The following is a 23,665-nucleotide window of genomic DNA, read 5'->3' as shown; positions in this document are numbered from 1 at the left end:
ACCCCCTATTACTGCTGCTAAGGCCTTACAAGGGATAAATTATCAGGCAGCTTTGTACCTGTGGGTAGACGGTGGGCTTCATTTTTACCCCATGGGTGCTTGTTGGGTAGAAGGGATGTTCCCACCTGGGCAGTTCCTCTCGTGGAGGGAAGGTTGATCCCTCCAGAATGGGGAGACCTCAGGACCAGCCAGGAGGGAGCCATTAACTCCTAGGCGGGGAATATCTTGAATTGGTGGGTGGTTGTCACCCCAGCATGTTGCATATAGGCTGGCTTGCCCTGGGCTGCTTGGAGAGCAGGGCTTGTTTCACAGTGTGCCCGTGTGCTGCTGCTGCTGCAGCTCCCCTCTGGGGTGGCTCTGCTGGAAAGGGTGGATCGTGCTGCTACAGTCAGTGTGTGGGACTTGCAGCTGACACAGTGCATTCTCCAGGCTCAGCAAAGCCTGTCACTTGTTTAATTATTTAAATATAGTTGCAAAGTGTTGTTTGGGGCTCTGGATTTCTCTTCATTCCTTTTTTAGTGAGTTCTTAGAAAATCTTTTTTCTGAACATGACTATTTCATTTTTAGTCAAGATAAAGTCACGTCTTTAGGCAACTGGGGCTCTCATCTGGCTTCAGGTCATCTGGCAGAGAAGTCAGCACTGCCACGCACGTAGCAAAACCTGAGTCTGTTTTACTTCAGAGATGATAATTTGATCAGACAAGAAAGAAAAAACCCCTTGTCCCTTAGGCAGAGCTGGAGAAAAGGACCTTTGTCTGGCTGGAACAGGCAGATGCTGTGGAGAGCTGCAGCCTGAGGCCCAGCTGGTCTGCAGCCAAATGCTACTTTCGAAGAGCTATCCAAAATCCACCGCACACCTGGATGTAAGAGCTCTCCTCTGTTCACTTACCATGGGGTGATGTCTGTAGGTGTTTTGTGTTCCCCAAAAGCACCCCGGTTATAGGCGGGGGCAAATGTCCAACCAGATAGGTGGTGAAACTTCGTGGGGCTGCAACTTACTTTCTCTCTGTAAACAGGAGCACTGCTGTTTTGTTTATCTTTTCAAGGTTCTGGGGGAAGGGGAAGCAAAAGATAAGGTTACATCTGTCCTAAATTCATGACTTTTTACAGAGTTTAATATCCCAGCTGAACACATCTCTTTGCTGTATAGAGAGAATAGTTTAATAATTCAAGCAGACTCCTTGTACAAACACATGTCTGCAATTAGTGCTGTGGCTGCCAGTGGGGTGTGAGGATAGCAGGAAGCTGGCAATGGAGCTGTCTAGAGAGGTATTAAAAACAAAAAAAGAAGTAAAAAAGGCACATTTCAATGCAAGTGCTCTTTTATCTTTTTTTTTTTTTTTTTAAAAGGTGAACTCGCTGGGTGAAAGGTCCCAAGCTGAAAGCCACAGACAAAGAATTTCTTTTGCAAGCAAATATATAAAGAGGTTCTAAGGGTAAAATTCTCAGTTTCCTCCCTAAATTGCCCTTTCCTGTTCCTGAGTGCAGGGGTGGTTGCTGCCATATCAGAACTGAGGGTTATTCTGCGGCCTTCCAGCTCTGGAAGTGGCTGGTGATGGCTAAGGTGCATGCGGAAGCAGGTCGGGGAGTGTGGAGAGGAGGAGGAAGAGGAGGAGGGTTGGCAACAGGAGAACGTGCTTCGAGAAGGCAGAGGGAGCAGCTTAGATGTAGGTGGCGTTTTCGAGGAGCCGAAGGCCTAACTGCTCCCAGATGGTTACTGCTGTAGCTGCTGCTCAGATGCCTTTTGTTTTTCAATTTTCTAGGCAAATGGCGCCACTTTCAATGAGACAATTGTTTTCTTAAGGAAGAAAAAAAATTAAAGCGAGCTTGCTTTAAGCATTCGTTGTAGCAGAGATTTGTATAACATATGAAAAATTCCTGTAAATCAAGTGGTGGTGGTTTTTGTAATCGCTGAGCGAGGAGAAGTCCAGAGCCCTAAAATTGTCTGTTCCCTGAGTTCAGTAGCTGTGCAGCCTGACCCGTGACAATTGTTTGAGGCTTCTTTGTTGACTGGTATTCAAAGTTATACCACAGACCATTAAAAATAAGACTAAAAATCATAATGAAGCTAGTGAATCATTTCAAAAACAGATTGACTATTTATTTGCTCTCAGGCAATTCTGTTGTAAATGCAGATTCTTCTCTTCCTCACATCTTCCTGCTTTTCAGCTGCATGTGAAAAGGAGAAAGCACAAATGATGAACATGTTGAACATGTTGAAGGTCCTCTTTCTCTGTTTTTGGGAAGTTGAATGTTTGTTTCCTTCTTTGCTTTTCCTGAAGCAGTTTTAGGAAAATTCCCCATTCAGAAATAATAATAATAATAATAATAATAATAATAATAATAATATCATCTAATGTACCTACTTTAATCAAATGGAAGAAGTAAAATAACATTTGACATTAATTTCTCCCATATCAAAGCAGTAATAGAAGGCTAATAGAAATCTTTATTTGTGAATTTGCCAAAAATAGCTGAGTAGCTTGTGGTCATTTTGTCTTTTACTTGAGTCTGTTAAATTAGAACATGTAAATGGTGTCAGACTAAGTCGACACTTAGGTATGATATTTTCAAGGATGACATCCTCAGATTGGATGACGCAGATGATGAAGTAGCTGTTTGTAGAAACCAGGGTCCAAATATTGTAGCAGCCTTATTTCAGCATCTGCTAGTCATCAGGCAGAATAATGCATGCAAGAATTAGAAAGAGGGAAATGTTCTAGCCAGCTTTAGGAAAATATACAAACAAATATAATTGACTGTAGCCGTTAGCCTGAATGAAAAGAAGTGTGTGGACTGTGGGGAAAAATTGTCCCTAAAAAAGGCACTGCTTTTTTATAGGTTCATCCTTGACTTCCTTTGTGGTTAGGAAATGTTTCTGTCCCTTTTTTATACTTTAATGGCTGTCTACCCTGTTTTACTCAGTGTCTTTATTGATGCACGAGGGTGATCAGCTAGTATTGAGCATCCTTTTTCTTTCTTTCTTTGCGTAGTGGGGAACTGTAGTTTGTACATTTATCCTTGCAGATGTTGGGAGGCTGCCCTGGATGTGAAGTGCTAGCAAGTCCTTGGGTATCAATATTAAAATAAACAAAGTTTTCTATAAGGTGGTTGTGATCTTTTGCTGAGTCATCTGAGAGTTTGTTTAGTAGTGTTATCATTTACAGTAAGTAAATATGAGGCTACAAATCTGCTTTGCCATTTGTAAAGGCTTTACTTTAGCTAGCTTGCTAATCCAGCGTAGCAACTGTGGGCCTCTGTTTATTGCCTTATGTTTAGTAAATATTTTCTTTTCCTCAGTGTCAGTCAGAATTGAGTGAAGCCTTATTAATTTTGAAAGAAGGCACAGTTAGCATTCGTGAGCGTCTTGGAAGACGCGCTCGAACTTCCAGGGGACTCTATGAGGGCCGGCTGTGCTCAGTGTTTTCTAGAATCAGGCTTCAAGGCCACAGGTGCTGCGGGAGCTGTGAAATGTGCATACATGGGGGGTGTGAGCACACCACTTCCCTCATGGGTTTATACAATATTGACTTGTTTAATTCTTAATTTAGCCTACAGGAAGCTGAATCTTGAATTTCAGTGTTTGTTTCTGCAGGAGAGGGCAAGATGAGGAGCCAAGATCGATATTACTTGTAAAAACAGAGCAAATCAAACGGACTTAGACTTTTGTAGGATCGTGCCCTGATCAACAGACTTCTATATAAGATGGTAAATAATGCTTGATTGTCTGGAAAAGGTCGTTACAATTCATTGGACAAATATTTTTTTGTACAAAAAAATAATTCTTTGTGTGAATGAGATGAGCAGGGATGGTTTCTTGCAGTGCAGTTTCTTGGTCTGTCAAAGATGTAGTCTTCTGACCTTGGAAACAAAACCAAGAAGAGATGCAGAGTTTTTGGCTATTGATGGGAAGTGCATTGGAGTCTCAAGGAAGTAGATCATGGGGTTTGGCTTGTGCTCATTTTGAATAAGAAACAAACACAAAGCTATCCTACTACATATAGCCTTAATGCGCACTGTCAGCGTAATGAATTCAGTGAAATAGATAAAGTGGTAATTAGTACTGGCTGTCAGGAGCTTTAGTTCTGGGGCCTAGAAGCTGGATATGGGCTCTAGCCCTAGGTGGAATGCAACTTCTAAAATAGACACATAAATCAGCCAGAAAACCCATTTTATTGCAAATGTGTTAATTGCTTGGTTGGTGGGGACATGCATGGACCTGTTTTCCTAGAGCGCTCTGTATGTTCTGCACAGCTAAAATAGTCATATGTGAGTCAGAGTCAATGTCTGAGTGTGTTTCCTTTCTCATCTCTGCTTCAGTGAATATTAACCCAATATATTCTATTCCATGCATAAAGTGTTCTTGTGTTAAATGCTGCAGGATCTTTCACGCAGTCTGGGTGAAATGTGCTTTCCCATTTTTGGTGGCTTGCTGTAGTGAGTACCTTTGGCGGGGGAAGGAGGCTGCTTCAGGACGTGACTACCATGCTTCTATTTTCTGTTTACGTTGCAAGTTAATCACAGGCTCTTCTGTTGTAATGTATGCCTCTGAGAGGACTTTTGTTCTAGTTGTGGCTCTTCAGCTTGAAGTAGCGATTGGTGGAGGAGATTGTTAGGCAGGGCTGGTAGATCCTGCTGCTGACTGGCACAGATGCCCAGTGCAGATATTGGAATTGTTCTGATCAATGCTCTCCTGTTGTTGGTGTGACAGACAGGCAAGGAGATAAACTTTTCCCTCCTTTTTTATCTCCACAGCACTTCACAGAGTTCCTGGATGAATTTTCACCCGATGTCCTAGGCCAGCTCTTGAATGATCCCTTCTTGTCTGAGAAGAATGAAATAATGGAGGTGGAACTGTCTCCGGCATCCCCAGCGCCCCTCATCCAGGCAGAACACAGCTACTCCCTCTGTGGGGACTCCCGACCCCAGTCTCCCTTGACCCACATCTCGACCGATGACAACTTCAACGAAGGTAGAATCACTGAGCCCTTGTTCATTTCTCGTGATGATGCAGTAATGACATGTTCCTGGTAGGGTGATGATGCACTAAGGGTGCTAACAGATATATCTACAATGAAAATCACAGAAGGGATTTGTTTAAGTCTGGAGGCATTGTGAATAAAGAACATAGACAGGGAAATTGTACTCAGCAGAAGTTACTAACTTTGCACTGTAAACATTTTGAATTAGAAGTAAAGTGCCCATCAAAAAGAACTAGGAGAATACACTTGTTTCCATATATCTGAATCTGTAGCTGTTGAAGATAAATGGAGACTGATAAACTAAATGAGTCAAATGAGGCACCACCATGAAGTCTGGGTAAGAGTGAGGTGGGTTTTGTTTGGTCTTCTGGAGAAAAAGCAAAGGGGATATCTTATTGCTGTCTGCGGCTATCTGATGAAAGGGTGCGGAGAAGACAAAGCTGTACTCCTCTGAGATACACAGTGATAGCACAAGAGGTAATCGTTGCAAATTGCAAGAAAGGAAATTCCAGTTGGGTGTTAGAGAAATAATTTTCAACATGAGAGTGGGTCAGATGTCCAAAAGTTCGTCAAAGCTGAGCTAGGCAAAGTCCTGAGCAACCTGATCCAAATTGGCTATACTCTGATTGAGGAGTTGGGCAAGATGGTCAAATCTTTATCTTTAATTCAGCAGTTATAAACACCTGGAGGGGAAAAAGGGGAAATGCAGGAATGGTGGCAGGAAGAGATCCGACCTGCTTGTTCTGGAGCGAAGATGCCTGCTAGCAGGAAGGGGAGTTCAGGGTAAAAGCCAGCGGTTGGCAGAGGAGCGAGGCCATGAATGTCTGGTAACTATTAGGAATAAACACCATGGCAGACTTTCGCTCCTAGTAATTGGCTTATGTCTTCAACATTAGCTTTACAGTGAAAAGCAGTAGGGTACTAAGCTGCATCACAATAAAAGGGAGAGAGATTAGTGCTTATGTCTAAGCAATAACAAGCTAAGCTGTTCATGAAGATGCACCAGGGCGTGAGTTTTCAAAAGCTGACAGTTTTGCAGTCCAAAATGCTCTCTTAAAACAAGGTGTGGTCTGCTAGAGATTTCACAGGAGGACAACTAATAAAACCTGTGAGAGGGCTTTTCAATGTGAGACAGGGTTTTTGGAGATGATCTGGAAACATCATCTACATGAAGCCTTCCCATTTGATATTTCTTAACTGTTTTATGTGAATATTTTTAAATTAATACATACAGGAAATATTAATTGTGGCAGGAGAAACGAGCACAAGAAACTCTGGAAACCAAGCTTTTTGGGAAGTTAATATGGAGAAGCTGCAAACTAGGCTAAAAGTGAGGGTAGTTTCCTTTGGGGAAAAATCCTGAAGAAATTCATACTGCTGAGACCACTGGGTAATTAATAGAGCTCTAGTCAAATGATGTTTTAAAAAGCCAAGAAACATTAACAAGTGGGTTTAAAAATAGAAAATGAATGGAAAGCATTTCATCTTCTGTTCACTCTGCGGTGTTTCATAAGAGAGGAGGAGGTGGAGGAGTTGTTCTCAGTGTTCAGGATTTTATTTAATCTTAACCCTGGAATCATGCTCGTGACCTTTCAATAAGCATTGACTTCAAAACAGTGAAGCTCAGAGAAATATTAGAGGAAATTGCAGAATTACAGTTAACATGGCTGGCTGATAGGTATTCAGAGGCATCACCCTGACGATTTTTCAGTCCTTGAGTTCATGAGAGCAGGACAGGGGGATTTTGTGGGTGGTAATGCTGCAGCGTTTGACACTGGAGATTGGAAGCATCTCCGTTGTTGGACAGTGGCAGTACACAGCGCTCCTGACAACTCCAGTGAATGCCAATCCCCTTGGTGGAGTAAGGGGACAGATACTGGGAGCACCAGTGTCCTTTTGGGGAGCAGGAGGACCATGTGCTCCAACATGATCTCCCACTGCTGGGAAACTGGGAGTGGTTTTGTGGAGTGGCAGGGGCTGTGAAACAACGTTGGCTGAGGGACTTATAGAAAGAACGTGCAAAAAAATTACATTGTCCAAGTAACCACCCACTGGGCAGATATGGTGAGCTTTTACAGCTGTCATGTTGTTATGGTTTAGTGCCAGTCAGCAACCAAGCACCACGCAGCCACTCGCACACTCCCCCCTGGTGGGACAGGGGAGAGAATCGGAAGAGTAAAAGTGAGGCAACTCATGGTTTGAGATAAAGACAGTTTAATAGGTAAAGAAAAAGCTGCATGCGGAAGCAAAGCAAAACAAGGAATTCATTCACTCCTTCCCGTGGGCAGGCAGGTGTTCAGCCATCCCCAGGAAAGCAGGGCTCCATCACATGTGACAGTTACATGGGAAGACAAACGCCATTACTCCAAACGTCCCCCCCGCCGCCTTCTTCCCCCAGCTTTATATACTGAGCATGACGTCGTATGGTGTGGAATATCCCTTTGGGTCAGTTGGGGTCAGCTGTCCTGGCTGTGTCCCCTCCCAGCTTCTTGTGCACCTGGCAGAGCATGGGGAGCTGAAAAAGTCCTTGACCAGCGTAAGTGCTACTTCGCAACAACTAAAATATCTCCACATTATCACCACTGTTTCCAGCACAAATCCAAAACATAGTCCCATACTAGCTACTACGAAGAAATTTAACTCTATCCCAGCTGAAACCAGGACAAATGTTTTCATGGTTTGTCCATGGCGAGGCTTCATGATCCTGTAAGACCCTGCTCTGCAGGACTGGGAGTAGAAATAGGCTAGTGACGAAGCTCACGTATGAGACTTGCATGTGTGCGCACACGTGCTATGGACACATATACTGTGGACCTGTGTGGCTGCGGTCAGCAGCAGTGTGAGGAGGAGGAGGATGGCACAGAGCATCTGGGTCTGCATGCCATTCCAGAGCTTCTCCCTTAGCTCTAGAGGACTAAAGGCCAGGTGTTGTGCACAAACCATGTGGCAAACAGGCTTTGTTCTCATTTTGCCGTGAAGTCAATAACGCTATGTTTCTTCTTTGTAATTACAAAGACTGCTCTTAGCAGTTGTCCTGGCAATGGGCGCTGGCAGGTTGTCTCGCAGGGTGTGCAGAAATGCCATCCCTTCCTAGGCCAGTGGGTATTTATGGGCAGACAAAGCCAGGGGAAGTGCGAGGAGGGGAGAAACCCAGGATTTTCTAAGGCCAGGCCCCTTCGCCTGTATGGCTAGATAACGTGTACTTGGAAGTGGTGCCTGTTACGCACCTTATTGTCGCCATTACGTCAGCAGTTGCTCTGTTAGTGTGACCTGGAGCTGCAAAGTCCTTTCAGCAAAGGCAGCTTTCCAGGTGCCACGTGCTAGCGTATGTTGAGGTGCAAGGTGGCTCCCTGTGTCACTTCTAACTTGGTGCATGTTAATTGTGTAACGCTAATCGGCTGCTCAACCCTTGGGTGCCGTTTCTGTGCCAGGAGCAGGCAGGTGGCTGCCAAGCCCTGTGCTGGTCCAGTTGTGCACTGCCAGAGGGGGTGGCTTGTACCACATAGGTCTGGTCTGGTGTCCTAATGGGAAACATACCTGCCTGCCTTTAACAATACCCGTAAAAAATGATGTTTGTTTCTGTAGCGACAGGCCTATTGGAGATGGCGGGGAGGCAGGAATGACAGCTGGGGGTGTGTGGCCTGTCCTGGGGCAGGGTCCTGCCATCTGCATGGGCCCAGGGTGACCCCAGCCTTCGGTCCCGCACCGCGGCGCTGGGGCCACTGTGCTGCCACCGCTCCAGCCCCACGTCGTGTTGCTCCATGACCTGCTTTTCTGCCCTCCTCCTTCAGCCTGTGCCAGCCTGTTGGAGGAGGGAATTGGATTTTGGGAGTTGTCTCCATCTGGTTCAATGGCACCCAACGCCTGCAGCGGTTTTCATCTACGTATTCACAACTGTGGGGTCCCAGAGCCCCGAAGTATGGGGAGGCTGGGAAGGAGGCCCATCTTGTTCGGCACCTGACCTTCAAGGCAGGTTTAAGCCATTCAGTGTCTATTTCCATCTTCCGGTCTTCCCCCCACCAAGTCTCCAACAACCTTACTGAAAATGTTATTTAATGTTTCCTTTCAGCTATTACAGTGGAGTGAACGATCACTCTGACTCCATAAGCACCTTCTTGCCCACTGCTGCAGGGGAGCAATTAACTTCTGCTGTGAGCCATTCTCGTTGGCTGCTACTTGGTCATTAACAGTAATTTCTACAATCACTAAATTGACTTATTCATGTATTTGTAAATCTTACATGAAGCTTTTTTTTTTAAAGTGCTAGAAGTGTAAAACCTGGCAAACTCAGAAGCCCGGGTTTAACTCTTCCGAGAAGTCCTGTTGACCTCAAGGTGAGAACATATTTTAAGTGCCCATAAGATCAAGTTTCCAACATCATTTTTTTCCCAGTTATTTGCTCCTGTGCCTTCACTGTATTGGGGCTATTTCCACAGCTTTGTGCAGAAGAACTTTTCTGAACACTCACAGCTTGTTGCTAGTGTGGGGTCCCTGAAGGTGTCAGTCACTAAATCTCCAGTTTATGAAAGCATTGGCAAGAGTAACTATTTTAAAGCAGATGTGTGCAAGATGTCTGGCATTTAGTTGTTTGGTTTTCCTCCCCCTGAGAATCTATTCTTATATTCAATTTTGCATAAACTTTTAAGACTAAAGATAGTAGAGAGAGATTTATAGGCCTGACCTGCTTGCTTGCAGCTGGCTCACCATGAGCTTTTGTTTGCCTGAACTGGTGAATAAAGCATCTGGCCTGGGGACGGCTCCAGGCTATAACATGAAAAAGGAGGCTGCGTCCTGTATACCGATGATCCACACCAGTTGTGCTGCCACCTCTCTCACAGCAGGTTTCTGCTTTCTAGCTGTGAGCTTTTGAGACAACTGCAGAGCGTCTGTGGAGGAGCACAGTGGGTAGTTGTGAAGTGGAAAATGCTTCTTGGAAGGAAATGAGGAGGCTGAGAATAGGGCTGATGGATAAAGGAGACTTCTTGCTGTGTATCAGGGCCTTTTGGGGCACAGATTTGCTTCTGACAGTTGTAAACAGGGAAAAAAGCTTTATTTTCTATTATGAAATAGATTTCTCTCTCTCATATATATATATTATATATGTATGTAAAAAATACTCTATTACGGTTGGTGTGTGTCTGTGTTCAGTTTTCTAGTCTCTGCAGCCTTTTGGAAAGGGAGGGTTGTGGGTCAGCCAGCCAGGAGCAAGCCAAGACCTGAGTTTCAGCAGGGACTATGGTTAGCCTCCTATGTGACTTGAGATGCAAGTGTAGGATCCTTCCCTGCCTCTCATGCTTCATCTTGTCAGCTGTAGGCACAAACTTTAGGATAGTGGCTGCCCCTTATTTTGGATGTGTGAGATCCATAGGCAAGAACCAAATACAAGTAATAGTGAGGGGCTGGTGTGCCACAGGAACGCGGAGGCAGAGGCTGCAGCATCTGCGTGGGGCTCTCCATCCTCTGGGATCTGCTCAGGCGGTGGGGGTGGTTCATAGTGGGTGTGTGTTCAGTTTTTGTGTGTGTTCTTTACTTTGCCAGCCTGGCAGGGCAGAGACAGTGGACAGCGACTAGTCATTTGTATGGTTTCTCTCCTCAAATTGTGGCCAGGTGGCTGGGTGCGTTCCTTTCCCTGTCCCCTGAGGGCTCTGCTTTTGAGACTAGTCTTGGTCCCCACCTGCCCCTCCTGCTCTTGCTTTTCTGCTCAGGAATGCTTTGAAGTTACTTTTGGATTTGAAGCAGCTTGCCTTGGCTAAAGGTTTGACAGAGTGATTGCAGAAATGGTATGTTTCTGTTTTTCACTTAGCTGTGCCAAAAACTGGGGCTGGCCCCAGAATATAACCTGTATTGTTATTGGTTTTTTTCCTGCTGAGGTTATGTTTTCCTGTAATGTGCTTTTAAAACTTAAATTTTCTTTTTAAACTTCAACTTGTCTCCCTCCATGGTTTGAAAAAGGAACCCAAAACAAACAAGAAACCCAAAACAAACAAACCCCCCCAAATCATTTTATAATGGCTCCCACTTGTCCAGTCCAAACAGCCCTTCAGCGATAAATCCAGGCCTCATCTCAGGCAGCACTTTGTACAGGAAGATGCTTGCTTATGTATGGAGTCCACAAGCAGTAATCAGTGTCATGTGCTGTCTCTTCATGTAGAGAGATCTGTGGACTTGAGGTTCAGGGTGGTCTTCATACATTTTATAGGTATACATATGTATAGACACATGGAATATATGCGTGTGTATATATAAATCATAATATATTCATTATGTATTATAGATTATATTACATATACTTTTTTTCTGTAGGCTATATATAGAGAAGTGCATTGTCTTGCTTCTGTCTATTTTTCTCCAAGTACTGAATCAATGAAATGTGAACAATGAAAATAGAACCTCCTCTGCCCTGACTTTAAAGAAAATGGAACTGGACAAAGAAATTTACTTATGTTTTGAAAAGATGCTGTTAAAGCCATACTGATAATTTTTGCGAGTACATTCCAATGCAGCTTTTTTCTTGTGTGGGTTTTTATTTTTGTGTGTTTTAAGAAATGGGGAGGAAGCCATTTGTTGGTGATAGCCTGTATTTGAATGACTTCTATGTGGAAGGGTAGCAGTCAGTCCTTGTCAGCTTCTGCAGTTTTAAAGGGTGAGAAGACTTTTGAACTTTTATGTGTCCGAGGTCCTAAATCTCAGTAGGTTATTCCAAGTAAAGCCTGTAGCTTCAGCAGCAGTGTGTCTGAAAAATGTCAGTTTTGATTTAGAGATGGGCATTTTGGTGGTTACTTATGCTTACTGTTAATAATTGACAACTTTATTTGCAGTCAGACCTCCTTTAGCTTCCAGTTGTACCTATGAGATCTCTTTATGGCCTTTTTCCCTGCTGGAATAAAGAACCATCTGCTCACAGAACTCTCCTTCTGCAGGTGTTTGTAGGTTGTGATTAAATTCCCTCTTGATTTCTGCTTGGATACAGCTTAAATAAACTGCATTTCTTTGGTGTTTCCCTGTATGGGATATCTTCTGGACACTGAGCTATTCTTGCAGTTCCTTCCTAAACAAAGGAACATTTTTGGTTCCTTTTCAAAACTCTGTGTAAAGTGACTGCAGGAGCTGATTTCTCAGGAATAGTTCCCCTAATGATGAATATTAGGGGAATACTCCTCCCACATCCAGTCCTGCTGTTTTTGAAACCAGTGATCTCATTCTCCTTTAAATGTAGTGTTGCACTGGGAGTTGACACTCAGTTATTTGCTGCAAGCATTGAGTCCTTTTAACGTGCGTCAAAGCCTGATTGCTGCTGTAATATGGACATGCCTTCACAACATCCGTGTGGGGAGGAAAATTCAGAAGGGTGAGAGAGAACTGTTTTATTTGAACGCAGTACTTCTCTGGACAATTTTCACATACCTTAAAAAAACCCAAACAACAACGAAACAACAACAAAAAAAACCCCTCACATAATCTTTTACAGGACATTTAATAGTATCCAGTGTTAGGGCTGTAAATCCAGGATACTCCCTCAGTCTGTGCCTCACTCCTGTGTACATAAAGGGTGATGCTATAAAAATAACATTTTTCTACCCCTAAGCAAAATAATTAAAAACATGATGGACTGTATCCTAGCTGGCAGCTATGCTTGTGTGAAGTCTTAGCCTGAAGAGAGGTTAAAGCAGAACCTGTAACCCCAAGACATCTCTTGTCTCTTTTTAAGTGACAAGATGATTCTCATTGAAAACTGTCAAATTCCCACTGGAAAGAGGGTATTGACCCTGATTCATTTAAGTATGGGAGAAACAATGTGTCCTTGTTTCTATCTTAATAACTTTTATAGTGATGCAAACAATCTGTAGGTTTTAGATGGACTGTGCCACTCAAAGGGGGGATGCAGGTACAACTGGTGATCCTTTGTTAAGAAGAAAAGCACTTCTGCTGTGTGTGGCTCGGTGACTGTGTATCACTGACACTCATCTTTGCCCATTTATTTAATTTTCCCTTCCTGGCACTTTAAAAAGGACCCCAATGTTTGGTTGTCAAACAGTATCCCCTTTGTCAAGGCCGTTTCGAGGTCTTCGGTTTCATTATTTGCAGTGGGAGTGTGTGTGCATGCTGGGAGGGGGAAATGCCATCTGGAAAATCTCTAAGAGAAACTGTTTGTCGATGAATGTGGGCTCTCACCTCACGGAGGAGAAGGGGGGGTAGGAGCAGTGGCGTTGGAGTTCAGCATTTCAGGCATGATAAACGAGGCTTGTGTCTGCCAGGGGGTGTTATGCGAGCCCAGAGCTGGGCATTGGGGACGGCGTGAGCTGCGGGGGAAGACAAGGAAGCAATTATTTCTCCAGAAGGGTCCAGCTTACCTTTGGGAAGGTGCACAGGCTTAGGCTGCAGACCTGGGGACGCTGAACTTCCCCGCAAGCGGCACGTCCAGCAGTATGCCCAGAATCTGTGCATCAGCAAAGGCCCTTTTGGGTTTGCAGTGGGGTGTTTCCGCTGACAGAGAGCGAGCGGCTGTTTCCCCCACAAGTTGTGAGCCTCCTCCAGGAGGCCTTTTCCCCTTACAGTTAGCTGGCTCCCAGTTTGCAGCTGTGTTTCTGTGGTGCAGAGCCTAGTGAGCAGCCTTGGATCCTGCTGCTAGCTGTATAGGGGTGGTGACCTCAGAGGTGGGGTACAGGCAAGGACTGAACACTTATCTGAAGTATAGCTTTGCAAATGCGGACCCTTGGTGCAGAGTCTGAGCCAGCATTCTGGTTGTATGTGGCATGGCTGTGTAGAAGCCATGTGGGCGGTGCATCCAAGGTTCATAATGGCAGTGCAAGATCTGCCATAGACTGAAAGAAATTAGTTGAAGCCCTTTTTCTCAAATCCATGGGACAGCTGAAGAGAGGGATTATTTAAAAACCCTTGGCTGGAGAACAGTTTGACTTATTAGGGATCTTCTTGCATTACCCTGTCCAGAGATGTTTCTTCTGATACCTGTTCAAAGCACTTTGGAAGTCAGCTGTGGTCTCCTTAAGTGTCTGGTTTTGTCTTTCTCTAGCTGTTTCATCTGTTGCTTGGACAGTGAAGTTCAAGGCGGTGAGGACTGCTTCTTCATTCTGCTTATACATATAAGGATATTCCCTGATGCTTCTGCAGTCTTATTTGCAGGCTTGTTTCAAATGACATGCAGTGCATGCATCTGTTTTTTGTGTGATTACGATCTGTTGTGGTGTCAGTGGTGGTATTGGGTTATTTTCCCCTTCAAGATTAGGTTCAGTGGTACACTCCTCATGTGGGTTTCTTTACCTACTGGTGCTGTCTTCCTTTTCATGGTGCTGTTAAGAGACTATGTTTAGTTTTTTTAATACTATAGATAAATACAGATATATAAAAAATGTTTTCTAACAAATACAGAAGTAGTATATATTAATTCTGCTATATACAAACACAGCTCTTCTTGGTTGTGTGTTTTTCATGTATGCCTAAATCACACATAATGATTATTGCTACAGCTGTGATGCTTAGAGGAGCGCTGAAATCCATTTCTTTTGAAAACTGCCCTCATAATGTATGTGATGTGCAGGATAGAGAGAAGTTGAATGGGGTGTCTTGTGCACCCAAAGCCAAGCACTTGTGCATAGCTCAGTCTTCATAATGGACTTCAAAGATCTTAAGCTTTCCTTGTGCAAAATGTTGCATAGCCTTCTCCCTTTTGGGTGTAGTGATCTGGAGAAAGCAAACTGAAAAGGGAAAGCCCACTTGTATGCTGGGTAGGCCCTACTAGCATCGTCCATCTTAACTGCCGATGAAGGAAGCTGGGGCAGGATTAGGGCCTCTGAAATAAAAACAGGACAGAAAGCATTTGCTTGCTACTTGAACATCTTGCTGTAGATACGCACGATGTGCAGTGCTTGCACTTAGAGTACTGAGGGAATTTTCACATTTTGAGCTTCCTCTCCGGCATTATTCTGTACACAGCATCATACAACACAATGCATGTCGTATCTGGGACCAAGCTGGACTTGCGATGAGTGCAGCTGGGAAAAAAGAGGACATGTTTAGACTTTTTCCTAACAGTGAGAACTTTGCTCAGTATGCTGATTGAACTTACTTTGGCACTTTGTAAGGCTCCTGCCCATCCCCCCCCCCTTTTTTTTTTAAGAAGGTGGAAGATGCGTGCTAAACAGGAGTCTGCACGAAAAGTAGGACAAGCTTGATGGCAAAAGCAGCACACAAAAACTTTTGGAAGAAATGTAATTTTAGTCTTGGATGCAGAAGAGAAGATCTTAGATGCATGTGTCACAAACCCTTGGTTGCTGTGATGCATGGGGTTTTTGGATGCTTGATTTGAAACTCTGACGTTTAACTTGCAGAAGTGGCCACACCTAAAAATTCAATACATACTGTGTTTTGATAAAGTATAACAACAGTGCTAAACCATCTGAAAAATCCAATTCCAGTTTTCTCCAGTTGGCCATTTTAAATTACTAGATACTTTTTGGCCTTAATCTCTCCATCGCTCACTAGAATTTTCAGGACCGCGATGGAATTTAATTCAGCTTGGTGAAGCGTTTTGATTGTGCCCTAGGAGGGAATTAAACAGCTCTATGGGAACAGAATTTGAATTGATTTGGTAAAGGAGGGATGAGGCTGTGCATGAGACAATGAGAATAACAAAACATGGTATAGATCCTCAGTTCGGGAAGTGCCATGCATTCCGTGCATTGGGTAAGGCACAGGTTCTACAGACAAATTGTTTGGTCACGTTATTAAAACATTCCTATTTTTAGGTGTATATAACGTGAAGAAATACACCGAATAAAACCTTCATAGGTATTGGTTAATACCTCGGTGCTTTGCAACATTAACGTTCAGTTAACATAGTCTGTATGTGGAATTTAACAGAACTGGTCATCACACATGGAAGCGTTAGCTGGGATTTTGCTAAGTACTGTGTAGACTCCTTAAATGACATGTTTCATGTGCCATAATGCCTACCATTCATGGACTTAGGAAAGAGTAGGTGAACGGGAGTGCTTCTCATCTAGTCATTGTGCAGTAGAGCTCTGAAGTTCATGGGAAGTTTCAGTGTGGGTAAAGCAGCTGGTAACATTTGTTCAGCAGTCAGGATTTTGAAGCCTGAGAAGAGATTTCTAACAGCCAAAGTGAGCATTTTTAGGATACGGATTTTCATAGTCATTTGAATAGCTAAATCTCTTTTTCAGGCTTTCTTCTCTTTATATCTGACTGGTTTGCAGCGTATTTTGTCTCGCCTTAGCAATGCAGTGTTGCCCTATTCATACTCATCTATAGTATTGTCACCAAGATAATTTTCTCAGCCTTTTGTTTTGGACTCTGTCTTAATAGTTCAACTGTACCTTCTGGATCATGTCGAATATAAATATAACTGAATATACTCACCTTCAGTTTCTTGATACCAGTCATCTACTCTTTCCACAGCAAGTCTTACATGGTTTGGAGAAGACACCTCCATTCTACTCCAGTGGGTCCCTGAAGCCAGCCTCCATTGCCCTTTCATTTCCATATTTCACATGCACCTTCTTGCATGTTCTCGTTATTCCATTAGACCTCTCACGCTTTTTCATACCCCTCCATAGGAAATACCATGGTCTTGGAGGGTATGCCATGCCTCTCAGTATGACCTGTATTCTGTAGCCTGCTCAATTTTCCCCCGATTTGCCTAAATTTGTCTGGTTTTGTGCAGCATTCTCACTGGGGCAAGGGCTACCACTTTGGCTAATACAGTGCTTGTCAGAATAGGCTGAGGTGCTGTCTTGGTTTTGGCTGGGATAGAGTTAACTTTCTTCCTAGTAGCTGGTGTAGTGCTGTGTTTGGATTTAGTATGAGAATAATGTTGTTCACACACTGATGTTTTAGTTGTTGCTAAGTGGTGCTTACACTAGTCAAGGACTTTTCCAGCTCCCCATGCCCTACCAGCAAGAAGCTGGGCGGGGGCACGGCCAGGACAGCTGACCCAAGCTGGCCAAAGGGATATTCCATACCATATGGCGTCATGCTCAGTATATCAACTGGGGGAGTTGGCCAGGGGCGGTGACGGCTGCTTGAGAACTAGCTGGGCATCGGTTGGCGGGTGGTGAGCAATTGCATTGTGCATCGCTTGTTTTGTATATTCTTCTACCATTATTATTATTATTTTCCTTTCCTTTTCTGTCCTATTAAACTGTCTTTATCTCAACCTATGAATTTTTTTTTTCCTTAACCAGTTCTCGTCCCCATCCCACTGCAGGGGGAAGTGAGCGAATGAATGTGTGGCGTTAGCTGCCTGCCAGGTTAAACCACAAAAGGTGCTTAGGGGCTATTATAAGAATGAACTAAGAATGATTTTCAGATAATGACAACCCGCTGTGCTCAGGAAGAAGAGCAAGGAGAGTGGGAAGTGTCCTTGCAGCTCTCTTGGAGCAGAGGAGAAATTGTTGGTAACTTCAGAAGCTGGAATGTGTCAAAAGAAAGTAACTCTTTGCACAACACTGATCATGACAGAAAATGCGTAATAGGGGCTTGGAAAAAGTGGGAAGAGGGGAGTATCAAGATGGCATTTGACCAGTGTGTTGCTTCATCCCTTCCTTTCACAGGGTTGTTCATCTGGCATGACAGCTGTCACCATGCATTGTAAGAGGCAGTGTCAAAAAAGCATTAGATGCAGTTGTTCAAAGTTACCTCACTGTTAGACGCAGCATGTTGCTGTCACTGAAAACCATCTGTAACTCTACAAACTGGTTAGACTGGCTTTAAAGCCTAGAATAACTCCAAGCATTTTGTGCAGATCTAAGTGGTGATGGCAGGGATGTCAGGTTAATCAGCAGTCATGTTCCAGAGGAGTAAAATGGCCAGCTGAAGGCCAGCGTATATTGATGTCTTACAGCAGCTGAATCCTCTTGATTAGTCTGGGGCTTAGAGGTGATAACCATCACAAAGTGCAGCCTTAGAGGATGTGCCCTGTTTCACTGGGCACCCACAGCTAGATTTCTCTTCTACTTGCATGATGGTACAAATCTCAGAAAGTTCAGGGCCAGTTACTTGGTTCACTGATAGCTCTTATTTGTATGTAGCCTTCCCTCCCAAAGGGATTCTAAAGTAGATTAGACGATAGCGCTGCCACCATGTAGCTTGACCCAGAGGTGCAAGAGGCAGCAAGTGGGAAGCTCTGCACAACACGATGTGGGGGAGGTTTTGGCAGAAGTTAGCCAAACAAGCATTTGAAAGTTGTATTTGCCAAGGGATTCTGGTTTTCCAGTCAAAGATACCACTTTAAAGCTCTTATCTGAATGATCCGCACACAGCAATCTAGAGGGAGTCCACGAATCTGCTGAATGTTTCATTGCAGTCAGCAGGGAGGGAGCTGCGCTCTTGTGTTTGTGAGCAGAGAGGCTCAGAGAGGGTTGAAAGAGAGCAATGTCCTCTCTCCTGAGTTAATATTTAGACAATGCTACCTCTTTTTTTCATAGATACTTCTATTTTTGTATTTCTGCATTTCCCAGAAAGCTTTGGGAGCAAGCCCTCCAGAAACTTAAATACAGTGCTTAGCCCTTGCTGTATAGCTACTTCTCTTGGCAGAGCTGCGCTCACTGTTCTTGAGCTTCTGATTACAGGATACGTATTTTTCATTTTTAATTCCTTGGTGTGTCTTTACTCAAATTACCTCCTTCCTTGCCAGCGGTGGAGGTTAGGTCCCACCACAAAGTAATTCCTAGCACTGGAGATGTACATACTTCCCCCTCCTTGCAGTCACCCAGCTCATGCCCAGCGCCTGTGTGCCATATGCGTGTGTGGTCTTAATAGCAAGGGCAGGCAGCAGCACAGGGGCCATAAGCCTGCTCTTATTTTTGTTACCTGTTTGCAGCTGCACTCTGTTGACATCTCACCAGCTTGGTATGTTCAGATGTGTAAGGGTCTTGCGTCAGCCTTGCAGACTTCTGGTAGCACAGCTGCAGCACTGTGGCTGCCTCTCATGGTGCTGGTGCAACACGCAGTTAATTTGAAGCTCTGTTGCTGTTCACTAGCCATACCGTGATTGTCCTTGTTCTCTGCTTTAATTCCGTATATGCAGTAAATACTCTGTATGAAGGCAGGAGAAAGCTTTGAAAAAAAGATCAACACTCCTTTTCTTATATATATTTGGCTTTAGATTCCAGCTGCTTGATTTATGGATGTGCTTCTTGCAACTGCTGACGAGTTGTGGCAAAGGACTGCGCTATACGCTGTTGGGATGCAGTACAGCTGGTGTAGGGAACTCTCCTGCAAGAGAAATAAACTTATATGACTGACCTAGCAAAAGGGATAGGATTTTTTTAAGGCAGAATTGCAATTGCAAAAAATGCATTTGATTTTTTTTTTTTTTTAAGTGGGGTTGTTAATAACCTTGTGGAATTGTTTTAAAGGTTGAGTTCTTCCAAGTTCTTGATCCTCTATCATACTTTAGACCTGGGAGAAAAAGTCCCTTTTCAACAAGCCAAACAGTGGCTGCCTCATGAGTGGCAATGGGGAGCTACCATCTTACCATGCAAACCTTCTTCCAGTTCTTGAGAGCGCAAGGCAAACCTTTCAGCTTTGTCCAGTGAAAAGTTGCATGGCTTTCTCCTGGTTAGTGAGCTTGCGGTAAGTGGGGCTAGGGGACAATTCTGCCAACATGTGATGAATGTTTCATTGCAACCAGTGAAAATATGGGTCCTGTGCTGTGACTTCCAGAGGCTCTGGGGAGGAAATTAGCATGATCACCATGGCACTGGTGCTCCTGTGAAATCATCAAAGCCTTTATCCTCTTTTATACTTACTAAATGAGTCCCTGGGGAAAAAATTTTGAAGTTGAGAGTGTGAAAAATGCTTTGTTCTCTGCTCCGGCTGTTTGATGATGGCAGGCAGTAGAAGGAGCAGAAGTCTGGCTAAATGCTATCTCTACAAGGAAGAGTAAAACCGAGTCAGCAGGCGTTAGTGTGTGTAGGACATGGGTCCCTGGCTGCTTTACCCAATGGCTTGTTTAGTCTTGTTCTGCTACATGGTAGCAGCTTTTGGCAATGTGCAGTGATTAGTGCTCAGTGTCTTTCCTCGCTGCTCCTCTCTGCATCCTGGGGCTAGGATTAGGTTACAGCCCTGAAATGGCGTGGTTGTCTGCACCGACTGAGAGCTGAAAAGTAAGGGCAGAGTTTTGTTGATAGGCTGAAATGCCTTCTGTGTTTGTTTCCCTTCTCTGGAGGAGGGATGACATTATTTTCATTTGTAGTCTTTCTGTCTCTGACCTAAACATGTGGTGTCCAATTTCCTTCCCTGGCAGGTGACCTGGAAAATGAGGAATGGTGTCTGGGTACAGAGCTGACTCCAGCCGCAATAAAGACTGAGCCAGCATTGTGTGAGACGTCAGGCCTTGCTCCCTCAGTCAGTCTCACTGTCACAGCCACATCGCTGGAGGGGGAACAACCTGAGCTGCAGACGGATGCCCTGGTACATGCAGACTTTCTGTTCTTCTTTCTGCACAATTAGTTACAGATTCTCCTAAGACTCTGCATACCAGTGTAGCCTCCTTGGTGCCAGAGGTTGTCAATTCAGGGTGTGCACTGCAGTCTGCTTTAATGTTTTTTTAACATGTGCTGGTGTCCCACTGCTGCTCTGAGAGCTTGGATTTCAAAGCACTTCTCTGCATCTTCAGGTCTTAATGGTTGGATACACAGCTTTCTCTCCTATGCTAGCTCCAAAGCCTGGGGCTCATGCATTTTTAAAAATATTTAAACAGTTTCTGATAAACCAGTCCCACCTGAACTGACTAACCTATTTGTCCTATCAATCAAGCCTGTGACAAGCTAAGTGTCTTCCATAAGAACTTGCTTTAGTGCTGCTGTGCCTTCCCCTAATCGTAACAAAATTCCTCGTTTGAAACAACTGGAGAGTTTCCCTGTTTGTCTGCTAAGTAATTTTTACCAGATCTATAAAGCCTTTGACATTTGGAGCTGCTGCTGCTTCCACACCAACCTGCCTTGTACGGAGCATTTGTGATGCCTTTCTGACCGCAGCTGGAGCAGCCAGTGGGCATTCTGAAGGGCTTCGTTTGGCTGTGGTTGAGCTAAGGAGAATGACCTGCAGCAGCTGATGGCTCACCAGAGTCCTCTGTCAGTGGAGGAAGAAGCATGACTGTTCTCAGTCCCCAGGGTGCGATGTCAGTCCAGGCTGGGTGGAGTTAGTATATGCTGAAAATAAATGTTTCCAGTTGGATGTGGGTCAGAAATACGTACAACAGAAATTATGTTATGAGAAACCGAAAAAATTAAACACAAGTTTCCCATAAACCTCTTCTAGTCTGAATGTGCTGTTTCCGGTACGTAGTGCTGCTGTAGCTTGGATGCCATGATTTGCAAAGAGTGTGTGGGGACTAGCTGGTGGCTCATTACCATTGCACGGATTAGTTACACAGGTTACTGAGAGATTTTGGCTGCAATGAGCATGCTGATACGCCAGACTGACTTCCTCCAGCCTGGGATGGTAGCACTGCTGGGACGGCAACAGCTTGGGAGCCTGGTGTGCCAGCCCTGTCGACAGGGCAAGCCAGATGTCTTCTAAACTTCCGCCAGCAGTGACTGTCTCTTTTCCTGCTCCTCCACACTGTGAAATGAGCTTGGGTCTGATAATCTGGTGCTCAATGGCTGGCACCTTGCTCTTGCTCCCAGATGACAACGGCCTTGAACAGGCTGTCCCCCAACTGCCAGGAGTGTTTCTGTCTGTGCTCAAACAGACTGTGCGGTCCGGCAAATCCTAGCGGCAGCTCTGTTGCTAAGAGAAGTAATTTGAGTAGGTTGCATGCTAGCTTTCAGTCTGAAATGTCATCTCTGAGGCGTAATCTTTTATTTAGCTAAATATAGTAGTAAGAAGAGCCGCAGTGGGAGTAGTCAGGGCAGTATTCTCTGTAGCCTGCTTTAGCAAACTGTGTGAAGCAGTTAAAGCTTTGCCTGTAGCAGAGCAGGAGGAGAGGAAAACCTCTCCATTTATGGAGAAGTCATCCTTGTATCCTTATATTATGATTTTTAAGATGTGTGCTTTGGGTTTTCATGCTGTTAATTTCTCTTTTCTAGATGAAACCACTGAGCCAGAAAATTCTTCCACAGATTAAATTGGAGCCCCATGAAGTGGATCAGTTCCTGAACCTCTCTTCTAAGGAAGGTCTGTTAATTACCAACCCAAAATGCAGGGGGAGATGACCAGAATGCACAACGAATGTACTTTACCCTGATTAAATATTTGGCTTCCTCGTTTGCCATGTTACTCTTTAGGCTGAAGCTGTTGCCTTCTAGGGTTTCAGCTCAGGCTGCTGAAGAGCCAGCCTCTTCCTGACCCATTTATGTGTGTTTTTTTTTTATCTTTGCTCATAACAAAGAAAATTATTCCTTTTTTGTCTGTAGCTTATTAACAATTGTACAGTTGCTGGAGGGAGCTTGAATCCTTAAAGTCCAGGATTATTTAGGCTAGAAGAGAAATTGATCTGAGGGGACTTAACTAAGGCATAGAAAACATGAAGAACATAAATGGAAACTTTACCATTTTAACCTCTGATACAAAAGCAAGGATGTGAGTTCATATGAAATTAAAAGTTAGGCACGTCTGTTTGTAGCATGTTAGCTTTAGTAGAATTTTTAAGAGCCACCAGGATCCCTTTGTGCTATTCTATAAATGAGGAAGGAGGAGCAATGATCCCTGCCTTGAAAGTTAAACATGGTTTTGTGGCACATAATCTGTCAACTCAAGAAAAGTTTGAAAGAGCCAAACGTTTGGGCTAAAATTTGAGCAGATAACTGCATCTCAGTAAGGAACACTTGATACTCCGTTAGTGAATTCATTTGTGTAGCCAAGTAGAACTGTTCTAAGGAGAGAAGCAAGTGATGTAGCAAGTGGAAAAAGAAAGGCTATATCTCAATCCAGGGCATAGACTCGATTGCTCAATTTGTGGGGTTAAGGGCCTTGCTGCTTTTCAAGTGCATATCTTCTGTCAACTCCTAGAGCTAAGATGCTAGACAAAAAGAGCGCATATATAATATCTTTTTTTTGTTACTATTTTTCTTCCTTCCTCCCCCACCGCCCATTTGATCTTTTCAACTCAAATTTGCAAAGTATAACAGAAATGGAAGGTGGCGAATTCAGCCCTGTATCTTCCTACTCCCAATTTTCATTGCTGTAAATTTATCTCAGAGAAAAAAAGACTTAGTTATGGCTGGTTTGGACATCTGCTCAATTGTCCATGTAATGTAAGTAGGTGAGACATTGTCCTGTTTCTCTTGGTCCAGACCCATTTGGTCATAAGCAGCACTTTGCTTGCCAATTCTAGCACAGATTATTTTGGCTACAAGTGCAGTAGAAGTTAGCTTATGGCCCTGGATAGCACAGCGTGAGGGAGGTTCGTGTGGTGGTTGCCTGTGCTGCTCCTGCTCCATCAGTACATTAAAGCCTTTGCTGTCACTAGGTTGTCATTCCTCCCAGTTGTGCCAAACCAGGTCCTAAGGAGGCAGCTTATATACCTCCTCCCTGTTCATGTAACACCTTGGAGGTGATCCCTTCTCTTGAAAAATACTGGTGGTTTGTTTAATCCACAGCAAAGTTAGGAAAGACTATTGTTTTTGAACAGAAAGCACGCTGACTCAAAGCCCTCTGTTAATGTGGTTTCTTTCCCAGGGACAGGGGACTTGTACTGAAGG

General features: G+C 44.1%; 1 protein-coding gene across 5 annotated transcripts in view; it reads left to right on the top strand.

Annotated features, from left to right (window-relative positions):
- The window catches only part of CREB3L2 (cAMP responsive element binding protein 3 like 2), a 76,716-nt gene that overhangs the window by 38,526 nt on the left and 14,525 nt on the right, over positions 1-23,665 (top strand). For 3 of the 5 annotated variants that reach the window (XM_075116952.1, XM_075116941.1, XM_075116962.1), the window contains exons 2-4: positions 4,756-4,972; positions 20,266-20,432; positions 22,052-22,139. In XM_075116952.1, coding sequence (XP_074973053.1) covers positions 4,756-4,972; positions 20,266-20,432; positions 22,052-22,139 — 472 coding nt within the window. Of the gene's footprint in view, positions 1-3,595; positions 3,709-4,755; positions 4,973-20,265; positions 20,433-22,051; positions 22,140-23,665 lie in introns of those variants that run through there. The other 2 variants (XM_075116979.1, XM_075116969.1) reach the window with 2 other exon arrangements.

This window comes from Phalacrocorax aristotelis, chromosome 1 (genome assembly GCF_949628215.1).
Source record: "Phalacrocorax aristotelis chromosome 1, bGulAri2.1, whole genome shotgun sequence".
In the NCBI taxonomy this organism is placed as follows: domain Eukaryota; kingdom Metazoa; phylum Chordata; class Aves; order Suliformes; family Phalacrocoracidae; genus Phalacrocorax; species Phalacrocorax aristotelis.
This window is presented reverse-complemented; position numbering and strand designations above follow the sequence as displayed.